Genomic DNA, 25,385 nt, shown 5'->3' with positions numbered 1-25,385 from the left:
TATTTAGCCTCTGCTGTGTGCCAGGTACTGTGCTTGGTGCTGGGGGTTCAGAAACACTAGGATAAGAGCATACCTTCAAGGAGCTCAGGGTCTGGTATGGGGCATTAAGAGTTGCTCTAAGGAGTGTTAGCTTGAATTTGGAAGATGCCTCGGGGTGGGGTGTGTTAGGGAAAGTGTTAGCCTGATGTTACTAAAATAACAGAATTTTAGAGAAGAGGTGACAATCTAATCTGTAGTTAGATTAGGGGCAGATACCAAAGTGTTTTCAGTAACATGCCAGAGAATTTGAGCTTTATTTTGTATAAAATATGGAGCCAATCAAATTGAATAGAAGGCAACATCAGTTTGGTTTTTAAAATTAATTTCTTTAAAGAAAGCTAACCAGTGATAGTATGAAAGATAAATTGGAACAGAGGAGAGACCAGAGTTAGTGATCTTAGTTCGGAAGCTTCTGCATTCATTCTGGTTAGAAAGGACAGCCTGAATTGGGAAGCAAGAATAAATGTTTAGTAGAAGGCATTGTTGTGAGAGACATTTGGAATAAAAGAGACAGGTATTGGCAACCAGTTAGGCATGGGGTGGGGGTGAAAAAGGAAAAGGAATCAAAGCCCACTTCAGAAACCTTGGAAAGGGTTAGATGCTTGCTTCAGAGACCTGCAGTTAGGGGGAAATTACAAAGCTGTGTTCTGTTCCACAGTCAGAAGGAATAGGTAGTAGCAATGGGAAAGGGAAATGAAGGCAACAAACTGAGAATTGTTCTGTGATCCTCATGTTAATGGGAGGCCTTGGTCTCTATGGCTTCCAGCCTCCCTGTCTACCAAACTGCTAATCACGGACCATTTTTTCTCTGAAGTCATGTCTCCAAGTAGTTTCCGTACCTCCCATACCCTAAGCAGCCACAGAAAGCCAACACCAAGTAGGAGGAATCCCAGCTTTAGTTGCTGCTGGGGATATTGTGTTCTTGGCAGCATAAATTGGAATTTTAAAATACTCTTTCATACGGAAACATATGGTGTTTTTTCAGTACAGTGCCCATAGCATAATTAAATTATGGGTTTAATTGGTTTCTTTGGACTAACCTGAAACCTGGTGACTCTTCTTACTTTGGTTTTGTGTGAGAATTCTACAAATCCAAATTATAATTAATCTTTTAGGACACAGTTCATTTATAAATTGGAAACTGTCTGATGAACAGTTCTCTATTATCCAGAGGACTTTTTAACTTTTTGTGGGTCATCAAGGCCCTTTGCTTCTGTCTTTTCCTTCTGACTGCTTGCCTTTAGAGATTTCTCTGTGCATTACAGCTATACCAGAGGACTGGAGCAAAGGAAGTTGAAAATCAAATAAGTTTATTTTTAATTATGAACAACTCTGTGAGAAGAGTTGGTTGGAGGAGAAATTTATTGGCTAAAAATGAGAGTTGGGAATTGTCTTGAAGTTTTATTAATCCATCACTATACCCAGATAAATAGAGATGGCCATGGCATCTTTCTACTCTTTTATTTTACAAAGGGAATGATGAAAGGTGGAAACAAACAAGAAGAAGCATGGATAAATCCATTTGTTAAACAGTTTTCAAATATCAGTTTTTCGGTAAGTATGTTTTCTTGGCAACCTCCTTCCCTTTTAATGGTGATCCATAAACTTACCCTAATACCCTAATTTCATTTTTTTGTTTTCTTAACAAATAATTATTTTGAGTCCTTATGAATATGCTGAGGTTAGAATAAAATTTTCCATGACGTCTTCTTTATTTTTACAGTTTTAGCTAAAAACATTGATCACGTATCTTTTTTTTTTACATCTTATTTTTAAAAATATTTTTTACCATATTAGGCAGTGAAAAATGAAGTTTTATGATCCACTTAAATTTCACAAATAAGGAAATAAAGTAAAATTCTTTACTTTTAATTTATTTTCATTGATAAATTAAGGTCTACTAACATGCTACTTTTTCCTTCTTCAGAGAGACTCACCAGAAGAAAATGTACAGAGCAATAAGATGGACCTTTCTGGAGGTAAGAAAAAGTTAAATCAGTTTGAGTTTTATATTCATCATTGATGGAGAAACTTATCTGACATGATCCTACTGAAAGAGCACTGACCTTGACCAGGAGAGGGAGACCTGGGTTTCTGTTTCAGTGTTCCTATTCTGTCTAGCATACATTAGAATGTGGGGGTTTTATGAGTTAGTATGCCTTTTAAAGTGTAAATCACTGTGCAGATCTAAGGTCGTGATACTGTTAGCCTTTGATTACCTCAAATTTAGTCCTGTCAAGAATAAGTTATCCAGGTTGAGTGATACAGTCTTCTCAATTTAGGGAGCAATGTGTACAAAGACCCAGCTACATGATAGAGATATCTTAAACCATACTGGGGAAATGGCAAGTCGTTCCATGTAATGGAAGAAGAAATATAAATTGGTTGTGGTGGTGGGAGTGTGGTGACGGTAAAAGCTTTACTTAGGTGAGGTTGCCAGAAAACTAGGTAGGTGCTAAATCATGAGGAGCTTGGGTGTCTGAGCTTTATTCTGAAAGTATGGGATTAAAGAACTTTAAGCCAGGAGAATGAAATGATTTGGTCTTATGTTTTACAAAAATAATCATGGCTGTAGATCGAAAATATCTTGGGACAGAAAACATTGGCAGCAGAGGAAGACTAAAAGATACTAAACATAGCAAAACCAGTTAGAGATTTGTTGCTATAGCCAGTGAGAATTTTCAGAGCTCTAAACTAAGACAGTTGGTGGGAAGAATCTTAATTCAGTGTAGATATAGGAATTAGAATCAATAAAAGTTGATAACTGGCTTGAATCGATTTGCTCTGGAGGATGAGGGTGAGGGTGTGGTAAAAGATAATTCCCAGCTTTCTTGCCTGGGCAGTTTAATATGTGGTACTGTTGTTGTTGTATTAGTCTGAGTCCAGGCAGAAGAGAGAAACTGCATAGTAGTTTGAACAGGGAAAGTTTAATACAAATGTAAAGAATCACTATTAGACTAATGAGGGATTGGCTAGGAAGAGATAATAACGAGACTCCTCAAGAATATGTGAATATATGAATAGCAGATATTAGGAGTAACCTGAAGACTAAATTATAAACTCAACAGCTTCAACAGCTGTTCAGCAGCTTAAAAAGTGAAAAAAAGGAAGAGAAAAGAAGATGGCCTATACAGATAAGCAACCGATAACATGCAAAACTACTGCCATCCTTACTTCTGTAATTGGTCACAAGCTCTCGTTGGTATCTTTGGCTTCCTTCTTTTACTACCCATTCCATACTTCCCCACTGTCAGCCAGCACCTCAGCTGCTCTGGGTTCTTTTGCTGGTGGAGCGACCCAAACCTTCATTCCTGCAGGGTCTGAGCCCTCAGTCATCTTTGCTTTTTCGGTTGTTATAGTTTTTTCATTAACCTTTACTACTGGGCATGGAATTACTAAGAAGCACCCCCAGACGCACACACCCACCCCCTGCCCACCTGCCCGGATTCCAGAGTCTTTGCTGCCTTCGTTTTGTAGCAAGAAGCCAGGTCCCCCTTGGTAATCAGAGTCAGTCACTCCAGCCAGCAGGTGAGCCCCCCGCCCCCTTGCCAGCTGGTTCAGTGGCATCGGTTCTTAACTGTATCCTGTAGGACAGAAGCCCATCCTTTTAGAATGTTGTCTTTCAGCTTGCTTTGTAACTGGGTCTTCAGGAACCACTTGTACCTATCAATTTGGCTAGCTACTTTTGGGTGATGATATATGTGGTAAGACCAGTTAGTTAAGCCCGTTACTCTACTTCCTTTACTATGAAATGAGTTCCTTGGTCAGACACAGTGCTGTGAGGAGTGATGGATAAGGCCTTCTGTGAGACCATGGATGGCAGGGGGAGAAGTCCGTATCCAGAATATGCATCTATTCCTCTGATGACAAGGCTCTGCCTCCTCCATGGCTCACTGAATGGCAGAGAAGTTGCTGTGCTGCTGTGCTGTTGGAACTTGCTGGAAATCTACCCTTCTAGGGTGCTGGGAAAAGCTGTTCATGGAGAGATGTCTCACCTTAGACACTCTGCTACAAAGCTGCCTGGAGGTATGTGGGAATGCTGGGAGAAGCTGGCCTCCGAGTGAGGCTGATCACCCTGTACTGCAAGTGTAGGGCACAGGAGAAGCTGGAAGCACTGCCAAAGTCGCCAAGGGCACGTAGGCAAAACTTCCGCCTGCAGTGTCTCTCCAGCGCCCTCTATTGACAAAGCCTCAGTGCCAACTGGTGAAGGAAAAAAATGTAGAGCCCAGATATTTTCACAGAGCAGTCAAAAAGTGTGAATTTGGAGCTGAGAGACAATAAATCAATAACTGGCCATTATTTGAGATAGGAAATATAGTAGGGGAAACAGGTTTGATAGACAAGGTTACTCAGTTTAAAGTTGCTATGAAAACCATGTGGTGATGTCCAGTAAGCAATAGAAAATCTGGATGTGCAGCTTAGAAGAGATAGGGCTGGAGATAATAAGTGTAACTAGACACTGATGGTAGTACAGCCTCAAAAATAGGTTGACTAGGGAATTCCCTAGTCGTCCAGTGGTTAGGACTCCAAGCTTTCACGGCCAGGGAACTAAGATCCTACAAGCTGCTCCAGCACGGCCAGGAAGGAAAAAAAAGGTTAAAAAGTTTAACAAAAAAAGAAGGTTGGCTAGAGGCTTATAGAGTAATGGACCAAAGACAAACTCCAGGGGGAATAATGACATTTAAGGGAGATCTGAGGAGAAATGGAACAAGTTAGAGTAGAATAGAGTAATTTTTCAGTAGTCAGATGAGAATAGAGATTTGAGAAGAGGAAGGTGATTGTCATGGAACAGATTTGATCCTGGAGGTTAGGACGAGTCATTGGTAACTTTAGCCAAGGGCCTTCTTAAAGGATTGGTCAAGGGGTGGCTGCCACATTTGGCACTCAGATGGTTTTTAAAGTGATGCGGGGACTTCCCTGGTGGCGCAGTGGTTAAGAATCTGCCTGCCAGTTCACGGGACACGAGTTCAAGCCCTGGTCCGGGAAGATCCCACATGCCGTGGAGCGACTAAGCTTGTGTGCCACAATTACTGAGCCTGCGCTCTAGAGCCCATGAGCCACAGCTTCTGAGCCTGTGTGCCACAACTGCTGAAGCCCGTGTGCCTAGAGCCCGTGTGCCTAGAGCCCGTGCTCCGCAACAAGGGACGCCACTGCAATGAGAAGCCCACGCACTGCAACGAAGAGTAGCCCCTGCTCTCCGCAACTAGAGAAGAGCCTGCGCGCAGCAACAAAGACCCAACGCAGCCAAAAATGAATGAATGAATAAAGTGATGCGGAATGGTTTGGAGAAAGGATGTATCATGCCACTTTTTGAAAAGAGTTTATTTAGGTAGGCAAAAATAATGTGGATTGTTAGGAAAGAACAGCTTGGAGAGAGACTTGGAAAAAGAGTTGGTTGGGTTTGGTTACAAGGTTAGATGTGGAGAGTGAGGAAAAGAGTTCAAGATGGCTAGCTTGGGTGCGTCAGTGAATGGTGACACCATTAACGGTGGAAAGAGAACAGAGGAGAGGTTGTTGCACAAGTTCGTTGCCAAAAAAAAAAAGTTCGTTGCCATTTAAGGGAGAGCTCTTAATTACAAGTGCTGAAGGGTGGGTTATTCACATATCTGGACCAGTACTTCTGGAAAGCAGCAGCATTTGAAAATTGTACCTATTTTAAGAATCCTTTTGTTAAAATTTTTCTTTTCCACTTGCCTAGGATGAGGGTAGTAGGGGTGAGTGTTGTGGTGGCTGCAGCAGCAGGCATCTCAAAGAAGGACAGCAGTTGCAAAGAAATTATGGGTGAGATCTGAGGACTGAGAAAATGTGGAGCCTGAGGAACAGGGAAATGGGAGGAAAAGGTATTCTCGCAAGGTAAAAACCAGGGTTTCAAGGCTGTGTGACTAGGAGAATGAAGATGCCACTTTTGAGCCCCATGAAGATCTAGAGGTGATATCATGTGCTTGGTTTCACCTGTTAAAAGTGACAAAGGGGCACTCAAGTGGCTATGCTCAGCAGGCAGTTAAAGATGTGCGACTGAGAACAGGAGTGAATTCAGAGTAGGCATTAGTATTTGAGGGTCACCTTGGTAGTGAATAAGCCTGGGGGAGGCCAGTTTGAGAGAGAGAGTTGAAAGAGTGAGACCTTAAACATACTGAGTACATCCCAGCATTGAAGAAGCACAAAGAAGTGGGCTCAGCTATGGAAAGAGGAGGAGAAAGAGAACCCAGAACGGGTATAATATGATAAGGGCGTGGAGTTAGAGATTTGTTTAAGTAGGATTGTAGCCTGGGAGCTGGCTATTTTGAGTGAAGATTTTTTGCCAGACGGGCTTTCCATGAGAGGAGGTCGTATTTATTGCAGCTTAGTCAGAATGAGGAGAGCGGAGCAAGCCCTGAGAAAAGAGGAAGACCTTTCCCTGTCTGCTAAATGGGGGTGATGGTAGTAGAATTATTAGCATTAAATGAGAATGCACGTTCAGAACGGTGCCTGGCACTTTGTAAGCATATGCTAGATGGTGGTTTGTCTTAGTGCTATTTCTGTTGTTTGTCGTTGGAAACTATGTTGTTATTTTAAAGTTAAGCAGATTATAGATGACCAATAGATGTCTTAACCATCTATTTCCTAGTCTATTTTCAAGTTAATTTGGTTCAATAAAATAACAGTATTCGCTAAACCCAACTTGCGAGGAATGCAAGATTTATTAAGTGCATTCTTCACATGGTCCTGGTCAAGGCAGAATTCATTTTGGTTTGGAAGTGAGTACTTTTCTTTCTGCTGTACATTTATCTGAAACCATCTAGGTTAGTTATCTTCCTACTTGATAACATAGTCTCCTGCATTTATCAGGAATGTTACAAGACAAACGAATGGAGATAGATAAACATAGCCTAAATATTGGTGATTACAATCGAACGGTCGGGAAAGGCCCTGGTTCTCGGCCTCAGATTTCCAAAGAGTCTTCCATGGAGCGCAGTCCTTATTTTGATAAGGTAAGTTGTTCGTTTGTTTGTTTTACCCTGTGGCTAAGAAAGCAATACACTTAATAGCATAATTTTCTCATTAACAGCTTAGAACATTTAATATAATATAAAGTGTTATAACCCAGTGCCAAATATTACTGGACTTGTAGTTCATTGTCCTTTTATGTCTCGATTTATCATAGGGGTTGCATTTATATTTTCCTCTTAATCCCATAAAGTATGTTTGGTTCTTTTTATGTACTCTAGAATTAACACTAATCCGCTCTCTTCTGTTTTCTACCTGTTTCCTGTTGATGCTGGAATGTCATATGACTTCTCTTCTGTTCCTGCAATGATTTCTCCCTTCCACTTGTTTGCTTGGCTGGTGTTGCACATCTTTCTGTCTGTCCAATCAGGATGGCATTGTAGCAGATGAATCCCAAAACATGCAGTTTATGTCCAGTCAAAGCATGAAGCTTCCCCCTTCAAATAGTGCACTACCTAACCAGGCCCTTGGCTCCATAGCAGGGCTGGGTATGCAAAACTTGAATTCTGTTAGACAGGTAAGTCCACATGTGTATTTTAGGCTCTCTGTTGATTTGTATAAGTAATAAGATCTCTCTTACATGTAGTTGCTGTGTTTAAATCAATGTTTCAGTGTGGTAATGAGGTGTTTGTCCCTAAAGAATCCCAGTGTTATTTGGTGGTGGTTGTTTGTTTTTGTAGAATGGCAATCCCAGTATGTTTGGTGTTGGAAACACAGCAGCACAACCCCGGGGCATGCAGCAGCCTCCAGCACAACCTCTCAGTTCATCTCAGCCTAATCTCCGTGCTCAAGTGCCTCCTCCATTACTCTCCCCTCAGGTGAATAAATTTCCACTATATTCTCTACTCTTTACCTGGAAAAGAACCTTGAATAAATTTATATTTGAATGAGATGACTAGTTGATCATCATAGTATTTATTGGCAACTTTGAGATGAAACTAATTCTGAATTAGTTATTATTACAGAGGGATGTGGTAGGGTGAAGAAAATGAGTCAAAGATAATTTAAATCTAAAATTTATCATTCTCTTTCATAAAATACCTTGAGGGGAGGAGGACAATAGCAAAGTAAATTTGACTGGCTTAAGATTCATCTCTGTCACTTTATACTTAACATGTGAAAACATATGTGAACAGTAAATTAGTGAAGTCAAGAAAGACAGTTAGAACACAATCCCCCTCCCCCCCAGTAATAGTCCACAAATTTTAATTGCTCTACTGATAATTTAAAATACACAGTACATTTTGTTAGCTTGGGTTACTTTTGTTATTAACCTACCATTGTGATCCTAAGGTTCCAGTTTCATTGCTGAAGTATGCACCAAACAACGGTGGCCTGAATCCGCTCTTTGGCCCTCAGCAGGTAGCCATGCTGAACCAGCTATCCCAACTAAACCAGCTTTCTCAGATCTCCCAGTTACAGGTAAGTAGAATAATAGCCTTATTCAGTATACATTTATTGAGTGTCTACTGTGTGCTAAACGCTAGAATGTGCACAGGAAGTGTTGCAGTAAACAAAACGGGCATAGTCATGGCCTTCAGGGAGCTAACAGTCCATGTGTGAAGACAGATGGTGAACTCGAAGGGCAGGGTGCTCTGTGAGCAAGGCCAGCCAGGTCTGAGCTGGTGGTCGGGGTATGATGAGGAGGAAAAATTTCCCTGATGAAGTGGAAGTTTAGATGGAGCAAAAGACTGAATTCAATAGAATGGCTGGAGGCCAGAGAGTCCAAACGAGATATTAGATGAGGCAGGGCATGTGGGCATTGACTAGATGAAACCATGCCTTTGTAGGTCCCTCTGCCACCGTCACTCTAGGGCACGCCAGTCTGTGATGACGTGATACTGATGACCTTTTTGCAATCTTCCCTCCAGCGATTGTTAGCGCAGCAGCAAAGGGCGCAGAGTCAGAGAAGCGTGCCTTCTGGGAACCGGCAGCAGCAAGACCAGCAGGTAGATCTGATCCTTCCCCTCGCTTTGCTTGTACTCAACTTATATCAACTCCATTGTAAGAAGACAGTCGAAATGCCTTCATTAAACTATAATGGAAAAGGTTGGTCATTGAGTCTTCTGTCTGCCCAGAAGTCTTATTAACTGGTGCCTAGTGATTCTTCACCTTCCTACCGAGAAGGAAGTGAGTTCAGAAGTGAAGGGGCGTGAAGGTGTCTGTAGAGACTTTCCTCCGGTTTTTCACAGGCGTCTTGTCGTTTTAAGGGTCGACCTCTGAGTGTGCAGCAGCAGATGATGCAGCCATCGCGTCAACTTGACCCAAACCTGCTGGTGAAGCAACAGACTCCGCCATCTCAGCAGCAGTCACTCCATCAGCCAGCCATGAAGTCTTTCCTTGAAAATGTCATGCCCCACACTACACCTGAGCTGCAGAAAGGGCCATCACCAATAAATGCTTTCAGCAACTTCCCCATAGGTGAGTTTCTCCTTGGCCAAAGCTTTCGGCTGGTGCTTCATGATCACAAGTTAACATCCTGCTGTCTTACCTGTCCAGATGTTCTCTTGTGAGTGCCACGCTGATCTTTAGCTGTTCCCTCTCAGAGGGTGGCCACGCCTCTTCTAGCGCTAGCCTCTTCATGCTTCAGCAGCGCCTCTCCATTCAAGAAAATCACACTATTTAAAAATCCCATGCTCTTTTGAAATGACTTAGTGTAAAGATATTATTTCTTTTTAACACTCAGATATCTTAATTGTAGGATATGAGTTAGAGGGGAGGACTGAAATTATTAGAGCATGCCACGGAAATTTTGAGCAGTGCTGCTTTGAGGAAACAACTGGGAACAGTCACATCTGAAATTTTAATTACTATTTAAATATTTATAAATGATTACTGGCATAAATGTAGAAAATAGGGGTGAGAGAAGGGATTGCCTTTATTCCTTTTGCCGTAGCACCCCCCACCTTCTCTTTTTTTATGACGTCTCCAGGCTTTTTATTCCCTCTGGGAATTTCAGGCTTATATGTCTTCTCCTTCCTTAGGCCCCTTTTCTTCTTGTGCCTTTGAATATATTTTGACCTTTGGTTGTTCACACCCTATTCATTTAACTTTTTCTTTCTCTCTTGTAAACCAGCTTTGTTGGTTAGCAGGCCCAGTTTTGTTGAAGACAAGTCAGTTAACTAGCACGTTCTGGGCTGTGGGCAGGAGTTGGGCCTGCTGTTGCCCCTGGTGCCGTTTCACTTTGGCTGAACCTGATACATGATTTGGCTCTCCCTGGTATTGCCATGGACTCTCAGCTAGGACACGGGTGGACCTTTGAGTTTTAGGAGTTGTTAGCAATCTCTTTACATTCCCTTGTCAGTTACCACTGTAGGTGAATACCAGAGAAGCCGGGTCATCCCAGAGACAACAGTATAGTGGTAAAAGAATACCCAAGTGTACACTAAGAGGTTTTGGTCTCACTAGTGAAAGGAAGTGACCCTCACTGATTACATACTGGACATATAAATTGGGCCAATGAGGAGATAAGTTTCTAAATAAGGGATTTCCTAGCCTCGCTACCCTTACAGCAAGAGACTTCTTCTTGATTAAGAAAGTCTGCTTAGCGGCTTCCCTAGTGGTGCAGTGGTTAAGAATCCACCTGCCAATGCAGGGGACATGGGGACATGGGTTCGAGCCCTGGTCCGGGAAGATCCCACATGCCACAGAGCAACTAAGCCTCTGTGCCACAACTACTGAGCCTGCACTCTAGAGCCCGCGAGCCACAACTACTGAGCCCATGTGCCACAACTACTGAAACCTGCGCACCTAGAGCCCGTGCTCCACAACAAGAGAAGCCACCGCAGTGAGAAGCCTGCACACCGCAACGAAGAGTAGCCCCCGCTCGCCTCAACTAGAGAAAGCCAGCGCACAGCATCGAAGACCCAGCACAGCCATAAATAAATAAATACGTACATATATACATACATTTATTTTAAAAAAAAAAAAGGAAGTCTGCTTAACCCAGGCAAGCACCAGTATGGTTGTCTGAATCAGGCATTGGCAAACTACAGCCCATTGGTCAAATTTGGCCAGCTGCCTGACTTTATAAATAAAGTTTTATTGGAACACAGCCATGCTCTTTTGTTAATGTATTTCCTGTGGCTGCTTTTGTGCTGTAACAAAAGAGTTGCATAGAGACACTGAGACCATGTGACCCATAGAGCCTAAGATATTTCCGTCTAAACCTTCACAGAAAAAACTTGCCAAGTATTGGGTCTAATTAATGAGTCCAGAGAGCAGCAAATTTAATTACTCTCTCCAAATAGGGGTGGTATTAGAGAATTTATATTATTAAAGTTTTAAGCTTGACCTGGTATCACAGGGACTCATCAGACCCAAGTATCTAAAAACCATTTGTTTTGAAAACTTTAGATTAAGAACCACCTCGATGTGTATTAAAGAAAGATTCTGGCTCCCACTGCAAAGTGTTTTTCTTTTTTTTTGGTCGTGCCACATGGCATGCAGGATCTTAGTGTGAGTTTCAGCACTGGGAATATTGAAGCAAGAAAGTAATAGAACCTGACTGACTTTTTAAGAACTCACCCTGACTTACTTTTCGTTGTGTGCCCATTTATATACTTTTTTAAATTATTACTTTTTAAACTGTATTTTTTAAATTTACTTATTTATTTTTGGCTACGTTGGGTCTTCATTGCTGCTCCCGGGCTCTCTCTAGTTGTGGTGTGCAGGCTCTCTCTAGTTGTGGTGTGCAGGCTTCTCGTTGCGGTGGCTTCTCTTGTTATGGAGCACGGGCTCTAGGCGCGCATGCTTCAGTAGTTGTGGCACAAGGGCTCAGTAATTGTGGCTCATGGGCTCTAGAGCACAGGCTCAGTAGTTGTGGCACGTGGGATCCTGGACCAGGGATTGAACCTGTGTCCCCTGCATTGGCAGGTGGATTCTTAACCATTGCACCACCAGGGAAGTCCCTATATTTGTAATTTCTTACCCTGTGCATACTTAAGCTTAAGAAAACATCTATCATCAATTCTTTTTGTGGGGGTGGGGGTGGACGGGGACACAATGCACGGCCTTTGGGATCTTAGTTCCCCGACCAGGTATCGATTCCGTGCCCAGTGGAAGCAGGGAGTTCCGAAAAGTTTCCATTTTTAACAAGCATCTCAGATTATGCTGTTGATGATGGTCCCCAGGATCACACTTTAAGAAACACTGGCTTAATGGTCAGTTTTCTGACTATAGTATCTCAGATAGAAATTTCCATCTTTGTTCCAAGAGAATATCTAAGTCTGATGTGTGTCATCAGCAAAGTTTAAGTAAGTTGCACCTTGGGATATGGGAGTCTCACCCTAAGGTACAATTGTTAGAGCAGGACATTTTTACTTTTAAATGATAATATCCTTTGGCGGGTCAGGCAGTTGAAAATTGTTTATAAGCAAAAGTTAGCAACTGAAAGTGATCATGTGTAATTCTTCTCTTGGGAAGTACCTAAAGAGGTATATTTTAATAGATAAACTTTAATATTTGGCTGTCGTAGAATTTTCTGTAATTTTGCCAAGGAATTTAAAAATAATATTATATGGAGTAGTTTCCCACAGTTAATGCAATTATAGTACTAAGTTTTATGGTACTAACAGTTTTGAAAATGTTATATTAATGAGTGTTAGACAAGCTATTTAGGATTTCTGTGTGTTGCTTTCTTTGATAATCTAGCCATGGCTCGCTCTTCTGACGTTGTATCTGCGTGGCATCGGCCAGGAGTCCAGAGTGTCTGTCCTGCCTGCCTTGCCTTTGTATAATCTCTTGGCTGTGCCACATTTGCAGGATGATATTTATTAAGGAACATTAGCATTGAAAACATTAGATTAGCTACATATGTTTTTCTAGAAAATGAAAGTGGTACCAGAAGGAAAATATGCTATATTTTATAAAGTGGTTTTTTTTAATTATTATCTTATTTTTAGGCTTGAACTCAAACTTGAATGTAAATATGGATATGAACAGTATTAAAGAGCCACAGTCAAGACTAAGGAAGTGGACTACAGTGGACAGCATTTCTGTGAACACATCTTTGGATCAAAACTCCAGCAAACATGGTATAAAATACATTCTTATATTTTGACTTTTAAAAAGATAACTGTAGAATATTAAATTTAGGCTTTATTTTATTTTATATATATATTTTCATAGCTAAATTCTCTTAAGGACCTTTTCTCATTATTAAAAAGTGCTTTATTAGTTATTAAGTCTTAGTTAAAACTAAAAAAAATGACCTTTATTGTGCTATTGTGAAAAACAGATCAGATTACACATTTATTTTTTAATTATTCCCTCTTTAGATGATCATTTAGTTTTTTGCTATTTTATTGTTTTAGTGTTCTACTTAACATTTACTCAATTTAATCTGATATAAGGGATTAAAAACTTCCACCATAATTTGACTTCTAACAGTGCCTTTCCATTCATCTAGTAATTGTTAATGGAGTATTTTCTGCCTTCCAAGAACTGTGCTAGGCCACCTGGAATACATAGATACATATGTACATACATGCGCACAATTGACTATGTAAACAAGTAAAAATAACTTGCCCTGAAGAAGCTCATTGTTTGGTAGCAAAAATAAACATGTAAACAGCTTTACTACACTGTGATAGGTGCTATAAAAGTTAATACATACAATAGGATAAATAGTATAAGAAAGTGAAATCTAATGGAGAAGTGAGTCAGGAATAACAAACCATGGGTCTGAACTGAGTCTTCACGTTTACCAGAGGAGTGGAGAGAGAACACCATGGAGAGGATAGCATGTGAAATGTTCAAAGGCAGGACCTCCTGGGGAGTTCTGCTAGGTGGGCATGTCTGGGGGTGAAGGTGCAAGTGAGAGAAAGGAGGAAGGTGTAGCTGCAATAGTAGGTATTGAGCAATCATGGAAAACTTCTGTGCCAAAAAAATCACTTTAAACATGAAAATGGTGGATATCTAAAGGCACCTAAGGCTTAAAGAAGTCTAAGTGAGACAGAGGGCAACGGACATGAGAAGACGGAATGCATTGAAGAGAGTGTTAGAATTAAGGACAAAAGGGCTTCGTAACTAAGTTAATTCATTCTGCAAATATATGATTATCTGTGATGTGCCTCCTGTGCTGCTTGCCTTCCTCAGTCCAACCCTGTACCTTACCCTGGGCTCAAGAGTCATTTCCAAGAAGCCTCCTCCAGGCTTTGTGTTCGAATAGCACCTCTTATGTGTATCTGTCTTGTGTAAGTATCCATTTAGGCCTTTTTCCGTAACAGGACATAAATTCCTGGAGGAGAGAGTCCATGCTTTGCTTACCTGTAGCCCCACTGAGCACATTGCAGCACTCGGACATTTGCTAGGTGAAAGGATGAGTGGACAGTAATGCAGTTAATGGTAGAGTAAATGTAGGAATTGAAGCAGGCCTGCTGGGACAGATAATGGATGGATTTTAGACTTGTTGAGTGTGGTATTTTAGGGATAGCTCAATGTGGAAAAGCCCAGTAAGAAATTAGAATTAGAGGCCTGGTACTCAGAAGAAAAATCTGGGTGAGAGTAAGATTTTGTGTTCATCAGAATGTTGATGTCATCGACATGGATGAGGTTGCCCAGAGAGACAGTGCATAGAAGGGAATAAGGACACACAATCCTAGAGCCAGTGGTAGTACAAGAAACCTGGAGAAGAATGGGTAGAGAGGTAGGACGTGGAGACCCAGAAAAATGTCTCTGCCATATGGTTTTCTGTCTACTCTGATTAAAATGAATTTTTCCATGTCTGTTTTGCATGTCTGACCCTCAGTTTCTTTGTAAAAATGTTTCCTTCCTCTCACTGCTGTTTTAGGTGTAACGTATATCATATATTCTCAAGTGCTCGGCATACTTACCTAGGGCATACTGGTATGTATATAGTATGCGTTATATAAATGGCGTGTCATCATGCAGCATAGGTTTTTTTGTGTGTTTTTTTTTTTGCGGTACGCGGGCCTCTCACTGTTGTGGCCTCTCCGGTTGCGGAGCACAGGCTCCGGACGCGCAGGCCCAGCGGCCATGGCTCACGGGCCCAGCTGCTCCACGGCTTGTGGGATCCTCCCGGACCAGGGCACGAACCCATGTCCCCCGCGTCGGCAGGCAGACTCTCAACCACTGCGCCACCAGGGAAGCCCGCAGCATAGGTTTTGAAGGCAGATAGACCTGGGATTTGATCCCAGTTCTTAACCTCTAAGCCACAGTGTTTGCATCTGTAAAGTGGAAATGATGCATCATAGAACTGTTGAGGATTGAATGAGATAATAAATATTAAGCTCCTGCCTCATTGCCGGCATGTGACATGCAGGTAGTGGGTGGTGGTGTCTTCTTATAAGCAGCCTACTATCATAAGTTTGTTTTTCAATCAATTCAATTAGTGATTTTATATTTTAATTTTGTATTTTATCTTCTCTCTTTATTTAAACTTAGTATCTGTTTTTTATTTTTTCATCATGCATTTTATTGTTTGATTTTGCATAAACCTGGAATGTGAGCAGTTTTTGTTTTTTAGTAATTAGCTTAAACAAATAGTTTTATTCCTGTATACATAGCAATCTAATGAACATATTCTAGTAACGTTCTCTTCTTCAGAATAAGGAGGTTGATGCTCTTTCTCCTTCAGTGTAGGTTCCTGTTATTCTTTTTTTTTTTTTCCTGTTATTCTTTTTTTTAATTAAAATATAGTTGATGTACAATGTTATATAAGTTACAGGTGTACAATATAGTGCTTCACAAGTTTTAAAGGTTATACTCCATTTGTAGTTATTGCAAAATATTGGCTAAGTTCCTTGTGTTGTACAGTATATCCTTGTAGCTTATTTTATACCTAATAGTTTGTGCCTCTTAATCCCCTGTCCTTATCTTGCCCCTCTCCCCACTGGTAACTACTAGTTCTCTATATCTGAATCTGTTTCCTTTTTGTTATATTCACTAGTTTGTTGTATTTTTTTAGAATCCACGTATAGGTGATATACAGTATTTGTCCTTCTCTGTCTGACTTATTTTACTCAGCATAATACCCTTAAGGTTCATCCGTGTTGTTGTAAATGGCAGAATTTTCTTCTTTCTCCAGGCTGAATATTATTCCTTTGTATGTGTATACAACACCTTCTTCATTCATTGATGGACACTCAGGTTGTTTCCATATCTTGGTTATTGTGAATAATGATGCAATAAACATGCAGATGTCTTTTTGATATCCCATTTTCATTTCTCTTGGATATATACCCAGAAGTGGGATTGCTGGGTCATTAGTAGTTGTATTTTTAATTGTTTGAGAAACCTACATACTGTTTTCCACAGCGGCTGTGCCAATTTACATTCCCACCAACAGTGCACAGTGTTCCCGTTTCTCCACATCCTCATCAATATTTATTGTTTGTGGTCTTTTTGATGATAGCCATTCTGACAGTGAGAGCTGATATCTCATTGTGGTTTTGATTTGCATTTCCCTGATGATTAGCGATGTTGAGCATCTTTTCATGTGCCTTTTGGCCATCTGCATGTCCTCTTTGCAAAACTGTTCAGGTCTTCTGCTCATTTTTAAATTGGGTGTTGTTTTTTTTTTATATGTTGAGTTGTATGAGCTGTTATATATTCTGGATATTAACCCCTTATCAGTCATATCATTTGCAAGTATTTTTTCACATTCATTAGGTTGTCTTTTCATTGTCAATGGTTTCCTTTGCTGGGCAAAAGCTTTTAAGTTTAATTCGGTCCCATTTGTTTATTTTTGTTTATTTTTTAAAAATAAATTTATTTTATTTATTTTTGGCTGCATCCGGCCTTTGTTGCTGCACACGGGCTTTTCTCTAGTTGTAGCAAGCAGGGTCTACTCTTCGTTGCGGTACGCAGGTTTCTCATTGCAGTGGCTTCTCTTGTTGCGGAGCACAGGCTCTAGGTGCGTGGGCTTCAGTAGTTGTGGCTCGTGGGCTCTAGAGCGCAGGCTCAGTTGTGGCGCACAGGCTTAGTTGCTCTGCGGCATGTGGGATCTCCTGGACCAGGGCTCGAACCCGTCTCCCCTGCATTGGCAGGAGGATTCTTAACCACTGCGCCACCAGGGAAGCCCCATTTTTTAATTTTTGCTTTTATTTCCTTTGCTTTAGGAGACGGATCCAAAACAGTACTGTTACGATTTATCTCAAAGAGTGTTTGACTATGTTTTCCTCTAGGAGTTTTATGGTTTCTGCTCTTACATTTAGGTCTTTAGTCAATTTTTAATTTATTTTTGTATATGGTGTTAGAGAATGTTCTAGTTTCATTTTTTTACATGCAGCTGTCCAGTCTTCCCAGCACCACTTATTGAAGAGACTGTCTTTTTCTCCATTGTATGTTCTTGCCTCCTTTGTCGTAGATTAATTGACCATAAGTGTGAGTTTATTCTACTATTCTTTATTTACTTAACTTGACATCTTGAAATTGTCATTTTTTCTTTTTTAAAATTATTTTTGTATTGTTAATACAAATTACAAAATTTTTATATGCTTCCCCACCCCCAAAATGTTCTCATGTTCTTTACTTTAGCAGGCCCTGTAACTAATCTGAAGCAGCCCAAGACTAGTAGTCTTCCCTTCATGGATATTATTTTGAGATCTCCAGGCTTTTACTTTATCCCCTTAAAAATCAAGAGTGTTTGATAGAATTTCTTCTCTGTGGTTGCTTTTATTCTTTCTTCATTGTTGTATTTTTTCCTTCCTTGTAAAAATGACTTCAGAAATATACCTTGACCTGGTGTGGTTTTGGTCTTCATCTCTAGAAAGAAAGACCAGGTTGGTTTTATATCTGTATATAAGAACCCTCTAAATTTCAAGTCTTAAAAGGTTGGGGTTTTGTTTTTTGGGGTTTTTTTTTTTTTTAAGCTTTTCAGTCTGTTTAAAGAAAGTGCTTTTTCTTACCATAATAATTCTCTAATTGTTTATACTATCGTTTTCTCCCAGAAGTGCTCCTCTTGGCTCTGTGGTTCTTTTCCTTCTCTTACTATCTCTCTTTCTCCTGGTAGAGACTTAGAATCTTCTTCTCAGGCACACTCTTTTTATTTGTTTGCTTTGTTTTCAGTTTTCCTTATATTAAAAAAATAGAGAAATGTTCATCATCTTATTTCCATTATTATATTGGTGCAGTTTGTTCTTTTGTCCTTATAAAAATAAAATTGGCATCTAACTTTGTATTCTAGAAGAGATCCCAAAACTGGTCTGAGTGTTATGCTTTGTTACACACTATTTTGAAAATATTTTTTTTGAACCAACATCTGGTTAAACACTCAGGAAATTTCATGTACAGATTCAGATTTCTGGCATCTCTGGAGAAATGTGAAGGTCTGCCAGCACCAAGCTCCAGAGCAGTCACCACCCAGAGTTGAGTGGCTACTGCCCATGGCTCATTCTTCCCATTCGCCTCACACCTGTACCTTCCCCCCCCATTGGTGGAGAAATATTTTTCTGTACTCCCTAACCAGAGAAATATTTCCCTGTAGTCATGTTTCTGTCTGAGGAGGGGAGGGACCATGGGATTTTTTTTCTGTAGGCAAGTTGCTTCACTTGTATATAAAACCTGATTGGCCTTATTGGCATTTGTATTTCCATGTTGTAGAAAACGGGGGTTGTTTTTCCATAGTACCAGAGTAGTGTAGAGATCATTTTTTAAGCGGGAATGATCCGATAGCAGTAGTCAGGCTGGGCTGAGATGGGCTGAGCCTGGAAACAGGAGAGGCCTGTGGGGACGCCTGGCTGGCTCTGATCTTTTGCATCACAATCTTACGTGGGTTCTATTTTTATCCCCATCTAGTGAAGCTTAGAGGGCTAGTAAGATAGTTGTGGAGCAGAGAAGAAAGGGCAAATTCAAGAGAATCTTCCGTGTCAGAGATCCCCAAGTACACTGGTTTCCTAGAAGAACTCACAGAACTCAGAAAAACGGTAATACTCACCGTTATGGTTTATTACAGCAAAAGAATACAGATTAAAATCCATAAAGGAAAAAGGCACATAGAAAAGAGTCCAGGAGAAACCAGAAGAAGCCTTTTGTTGTCCTTTCTCAGTGCAGTTTCTCGGACTTAATTTTCCCAGCAACAATGTGTGACAACATGTACAAAGTATTGCCAGCCAGAGAAGCTCAGCCAAGCCTTAGTGTCCTCAGTTTTTTGTCAGGGGTCAGTTGTGTAGACATGGAGCACACCTGCTTGTCAATCTCCAATCCCCTGCAGACCCTTCAGAGTTCAGACCAAAACAGCATGACCCAGGCCCCATGCAAACAAAAACAGATGTTCACCATAAATCACATTGTTATCATAAACTCTCTGGCATGGCCATGGCCCAGTGTATGCAGAGGAACTCTTAATCTGGCATGCTATTCTGTGAGTTACAGGAACCCAGGAGCCATCAAGGACTAGTCCCTGAAGCTCTTTGCCATGTGCAGTCTAGCCCTGTGCTAACCCTTTACTGCACACCTTCCAGAGTCGAAAAACGAGATTCATTAAGGGAAGTAGAGTAGAATGGAGGCGAGGCTGCTTAACAGGGGAATTGTGGGTCAAGTGAGGTTTGGACTGGGGTATTTGTGATACTTTATGGTCCTAAGATTCTGTGACTTACCAGAGTTTAGAAAATCCCTTTCCCCTCCTCATTGCCAGAGAAAAGTACAATGTTCAGGAGCTGGAATACATTTATTTTAGTCTTAGAGTTAGTTGAGGGCAATTGGGAATGGTTTCCAGGAGGCCTGTGATCCCTTAGGCTGAGATATGAAGGATAAACAGGCATTAGCCAGGCAGAGGTGGAAGGAGGGAAATCCATAAAGCGTTAGTAGAGGCTAGAGTTTTAAGAGCCTTACAAACTACTGAAGAGTTTGAATTTTACTTCTCTGTAATGGAGAACTGTTGAAGAGTTTTAAGCTGGAAAGTGACATGATCAGATTGGCATTTTTGAAGAGGCAGTGTGAAGAACTGGGGAGTAGAAGTGGACAGAGAGATTAGTTAGGAAACTTCTGCCTAATCCAGAGCGTGGTCAAACAAGAGATGACAGTAGTCTGATCTCATGTGTCATTATTCAAAAGCTATATGATCATTTAACAATATATACAAATAGCAAATCATTATGTTGTACACTTGAAACTAGTATGTTGTATGTCAATTATATCTCAATCAAAATATTTTAAAAAGAAATGAAGATTAAATGTGTAAGTTATAAAGATACCCACTAAACAAAAACTATAAACCTTCCACAGTTTCAGAAAAGATAAATCAACATTTTCAAAGAGTTTTTAAAGAATCTGTAAAGAAATTAAAAGAAATTCATACTGGATCATAAAGCAAAATCTGGCTCTATGCTGTATACAGGGGGACCCAGAACAAAGTAATTCAGAAATCTTTGCAATCACAGGAGGAGAAAAAAGAGCTAGGTAGGCAGCAGGATTGACAGGACTTAGTGATTTTAAAATAATAGGGAAGAGCCAGGAGAGACTCTTGTTTTCTGACTTAAGTAACACCAAATCATTGTTCCTCTGATTAGTATTAAAAGGATATTTTGTTACATTCATTCCTTCCCTTTTCATTGGATTTTATCTTGAAACTTGGACTAAACTTGGCTTAAAGGTCAGTTTGCTGGTTTGTACACATTGGACTGATGATTATCAGAAATTAAATGTGAAATTGTCATGTAACTGAAGGAACATTGAAACATGAAATCAAGCAGCCCTGAATTCTAAGCTAATTTGCCACACAGTGGTATATCACATTTGGAATTTTCCTTAAGAGAGGGAGTGGGAGCTGAGACAATGGCAAAATGTCAAAATAAATATGGACCCTAGAATTCACACCTACCTCCGCTACTAATTAGCTCTGCTGTTTATTAGCTGCTGGCAAGTAGCTTAACCTTTCTGAACTTTGGTCCCTCATCTGCTAAATGGGAGTAATAATGGTACCACTTATGATGTTTTGAGGATTGATAAGGCAATAACTCTGAATCGCCTAAGCACTAGAACGGGGTTAGACACGTAAGTGGCCGGTGGGTCTCAGCTTTCATCATTATTGTTATTGCCATCATTGTCATCTCATGAGTGCCCTACCTCTAAGACAGCACCATTTCTCCAGTGTAAATCCAGCTCTATTCGCTTAAACTAAACCTACCACATAAATTTTACATTTCATTTTTCTGATGCTCTCCCATGCAGTGTCTAATAGAATGTAATTGGATCATGGCTGCCGCTTAAGTTATGTCTATTGTCCTTTTAAATAAAATGAAGTTTGAATAAGTAGATATTATTTCTTTTTTATATAAAAAGGGAGGCGGATGCTTTCATCATTGCTGGCTCTTGTGTAAGAATTAATCACTTCAAATTTGGCAGTTATGCTTACTTACTGTATTACTTGCAACTACTACTTTATATATCCCACTTTATTTCCAAGTGGTTTTAATTAGGTTAAGATACATAGTTCACTACGATAAAAGTAATAACTAGGTGAGGAAGCCAGAGAAGAGAGGGAAATGGAATTGGTGGAATAACTGAATCAAGTCACGGATACGTTAGTGCCCACCAGTGAGTGGCATGAGGTCCTGTATTTTACCAGAAGCTCATAGCTGGAGCAGCCTTGAGTCCATGAACCAGGACTTTCCTTACATCTGTTTCAAACTCTACATGAATGGACAAGACGCTTGGTTTTCCTTCTGTTGTCAAATCCAAGTTCATCTGATGCGCAGTGAGGCCAAACAAACTGAAATGTCAGAGTTTGGAATAGAGAAAGGAGTATTGCAAGGCCAAACAAGGAGAATGGACAGCTTGTGCTCAAAAAGTGCAAACTCCCCAATGCTTTTCAGGGGGGGAAGAATTTTTATAGGCGAAATGGGGTTGGGGGGGCTACAGGAGGTGTAACCTTCCTCTGGTTGATTGGTGGGAAAATAACACAGTGGTGTTCCAGGAGTCTCAGTCGTTAGCCCTCTGGTCCCATCCAGTCTGTGGTCCAGTGTTTGTGATCAGCCTGAAGTTACCATCCTCCACCTGGGTTGGGGGCCTCAGTTCCTGTAGAAGAAATCAGATTTCTATCAGGTTGTGATGTATATCTTTTGATTTTGAGGAGGAACCAGGATCCCGCCGGTGGTGGTCTTGGTTATGGTTTCCTTTGCTGTGCAAAAGCTTTGAAGTTTCATTAGGTCCCATTTGTTTATTTTTGTTACACATTGTTTCTTGACTGCCTTTCCTTTGTTTCTGTGTTCCCTCACTCCCCAGATTAGTAACTGTTTGAATCTGCCCTTTGGGGCTCAGGGAAGGTCTAGGAGGCTGAAACCTTTTTTCTCCAAACAAGAAATGGGGGACATGGAATGGCTTTTGTACACGGGAGGGCCACACAGGGACCCTGCTCAGTTTCACTTTCTTCACCCTTGCTCCTCCCCATTCCAGAAATTGTACCTCCTTCAATCAAGTTATTGAAGCTAGAAGTTTAAGAGGCATTGTCTTTTTCAAAAAGCTTGAGATAATTTACATATAATACAATTTCTCCTTTTAAAGTATAAAATTTTGTGGCTTTCAGTAACATTCTCAGTTGGGTATCCATCGAACAATCAACTTTTTTTTTTAACTTTTTTTTTGCTTGTTTTTGGCTGCGTTGGGTCTTCGTTGCTGCACGTGGGCTTTCTCTAGTTGCAGTGAGCAGGGGCTACTCTTCATTGCAGTGCGTGGACTTCTCATTGCAGTGGCTTCTCGTTGCGGAGCACAGGCTCTAGGCGCGGGCTTCAGTAGTTGCGGCACGCAGGCTCAGTAGTTGTGGCTCGCATGCTCTAGAGCGCAGGCTCAGTAGTTGTGGCTCACGGGCTTAGTTGCTCCGCGGCATGTTGGATCTTCCCAGACCAGGGCTCGAATCTGTCCCCTGCATTGGCAGGTGGATTCTTAACCACTGCGCCACCAGGGAAGCCCCACACAATCAACTTTTGAACATTTTCCTTACCCTAGAAGAACCCCTTAGGTGTCATTTCTCCCACCTCCATTTTCCCATCTCTCTAGCCATAAGTAAAAACTAATATTTTTGTTTTCTATAGATTTGTCTGTATTGGACATTTCATATAAATGGAAGCATATAATATCTGGTCTTCTATGACTCGTATTTTTGACTTAGCGTAATGTTTTCGAGGTTCGTCCGTGTTGTAGCAGGCACATGTATTTCACTCCTTTTTATAGTTGGATTGGATAATATATACCACATTATGTTTGTGCATTCATCTGTTGATGGATATTTGGGCCTAAGAGATATTCTTGATTTCTTCCTTTCTCCAATCTGCACATTGAGTCCATCTGTGAATAGTACCCATTCTGCTTCCAAAATACATAGTTTATGCATCTGTTGTGTCTCCTCATGGTCTCCCTGCTTCTGTGCTAGCCTTCCTTCCATTCTCCACACTGCAGCAAATGTGACCTCAAAACAAATGGGATCGTATTACTTCCCTTCCTAAAACCCCTCGGCATAAAGAACTCCTTGCCAAGTCCTACTAAACCCTGTCTGAGGGTGTTGTAAATTCTGATGCTTTCGGGGAACAGGCAGGGCATAGGCCAGTCTGGAGTGGCAGGGCCTGGGACAGCTAGAGTGTGCACGCCCCACCTCAGGATCTTTGAATTCCAAGCATTTAAAACAAAATGTACTTGGTCATCCCTGCCCTTCAAGATCAGGGCCCCACTCCTTCATGTTGTTCTCTCTCCCGTTTACTGTTTTTCAGGCAGAATGATCTTTCAGTTCCTCAAATGTGCCGAACAGTTTTTCTCCTCAAGTCTTTGTGCAGGCCGCACCCACTGGCTAGAATCTTTTTCCCCAGACTCTCCATGCTGTCCCTGCCCGCTCCTTGACACACATTCTCTCCTTCTGCCCTCTGTCCATTTACATGGCTTTTTGTGAAAATATACTGTCGTCGTGGGCAAGGACCTCATTCATATCAGAGGCTACAAGTGATTGAAATCTGGAAGAAAGCACAGGGCTTTCTTTTCTCCTCACATCTTCACATAATCTACAGAACAGTTTGGAACCCACAGATCTAATACAAAGTTTTCTTACTATATTTGACAAACTACAAGAAATACATGTGATGCTATATTTTGCTCACATTTCCCTTCCATTTTCTCTCTTTAGGTGCTATTTCAAGTGGTTTCAGGCTGGAAGAGTCTCCATTTGTTCCCTATGACTTTATGAACAGCAGTACTTCACCAGCCAGTCCTCCGGGTTCAGTAGGAGATGGCTGGCCACGTGCCAAATCGCCTAACGGCTCTAGCAGTGTTAATTGGCCACCAGGTAAAATGCCAACATCTTCTTTTATGAGAGTTTGTGTCCATTAAGGTTTCGATACCTCTAGATATACTAATGATTTGGCCCTGTATCTGTGATTGGACTGAACTACGCGAAGGATGAGGAAGAACACAGAAATGCGAAAGGGAAGTTGAGCCCAGGTCTCGGGCTGATGAGTGACCTGGCCCATTGCCAGCGCCTTTATGCTCCAGTCTGTGAAGGTGGGGTTAGTCCCACAAAGGGATTAGGCCAGCGCGAAGAATGATATAAACCTTCATTGTTCTTCTCTAGCTGTGTCTGGGGACAGAGGTGACAGCATTTGCATTTACTGCGGAATCACCAGAAATGCACCTATGACCTGTTTCGTCCTCTCCAACTTGCTGTGGCTTTGTGATTTGTAATAAAGCACTTTAAAGTGTTACTTTTAAGGGTATATAAACCCAGAAAAAAGTTGCAAGTTATTCATAAAAAACAGTATATTAATTGTGATATTGAGTCAGCCTGTTAGGATATTGGAAAATAATTTGAGAGTATTGGGAGGTATTTGATAATTGCATAGACTTCAGGAATAAAACTTTTGGGTAGTTACTGACGGATTTTCAGCTGATGATTAAGCCTGAACTGATTTTAAATTTTTATTTCCAGAATTTCGCCCTGGTGAACCATGGAAAGGTTATCCAAACATTGACCCTGAAACTGACCCTTATGTCACTCCTGGCAGTGTCATAAACAATCTTTCAATTAATACTGTGCGGGAAGTCGACCACCTCAGGGACAGGAACAGTGGTATGTAGGCGGGTACGACTCAGGATTTCTGAATGATGCAGGACAGTGGCTCAAAGTAGATGTGAAAGTTTGAGCAGCGAGAGTCACTCCAGCACAGTACAGCACCTGACCTCCAAGGGGCTCGTGACAGTGATAACAGAATTCTCGATTTCCCGTAGGTGACTTTTAGCCACTTTTAAAATGATGAGGATTTATTATCACTTGATGTGGTAAACGCAAAGGACCAGCAGGCACTTGCTTTCCAGTAACTGTGTTAACAACTGAAGGTTGTTACCCATTTTATAACAGGTTTCCGTATTGTGGTTATTAAGAAATGGGTGTTTCTTATGGAAGATGTTATGTTATTATT

General features: G+C 41.0%; 1 protein-coding gene across 4 annotated transcripts in view; it reads left to right on the top strand.

Annotated features, from left to right (window-relative positions):
* The window catches only part of TNRC6A (trinucleotide repeat containing adaptor 6A), a 95,993-nt gene that overhangs the window by 63,103 nt on the left and 7,505 nt on the right, over positions 1–25,385 (top strand). For all 4 annotated transcript variants that reach the window (XR_003003216.1, XM_024744621.1, XM_024744624.1 and 1 more), the window contains 10 exons: positions 1,513–1,593; positions 1,967–2,018; positions 6,868–7,010; positions 7,707–7,844; positions 8,320–8,448; positions 8,898–8,975; positions 9,237–9,447; positions 12,930–13,061; positions 24,098–24,256; positions 24,896–25,036. Coding sequence is in view for 3 of the 4 variants with exons in the window: in XM_024744621.1 (XP_024600389.1) it covers positions 1,513–1,593; positions 1,967–2,018; positions 6,868–7,010; positions 7,707–7,844; positions 8,320–8,448; positions 8,898–8,975; positions 9,237–9,447; positions 12,930–13,061; positions 24,098–24,256; positions 24,896–25,036 (1,264 nt within the window). In the remaining variant the exon portion in view is untranslated. The remainder of the gene's footprint in view (positions 1–1,512; positions 1,594–1,966; positions 2,019–6,867; positions 7,011–7,706; positions 7,845–8,319; positions 8,449–8,897; positions 8,976–9,236; positions 9,448–12,929; positions 13,062–24,097; positions 24,257–24,895; positions 25,037–25,385) is intronic.

The sequence above is a fragment of the Neophocaena asiaeorientalis genome, unplaced genomic scaffold (genome assembly GCF_003031525.2).
Source record: "Neophocaena asiaeorientalis asiaeorientalis breed wild unplaced genomic scaffold, Neophocaena_asiaeorientalis_V1.1 scaffold91, whole genome shotgun sequence".
Classification (NCBI taxonomy): domain Eukaryota; kingdom Metazoa; phylum Chordata; class Mammalia; order Artiodactyla; family Phocoenidae; genus Neophocaena; species Neophocaena asiaeorientalis.
Note: the sequence above shows the minus strand (reverse complement) of the source record. Positions and strands in the feature narration are given on the sequence as shown.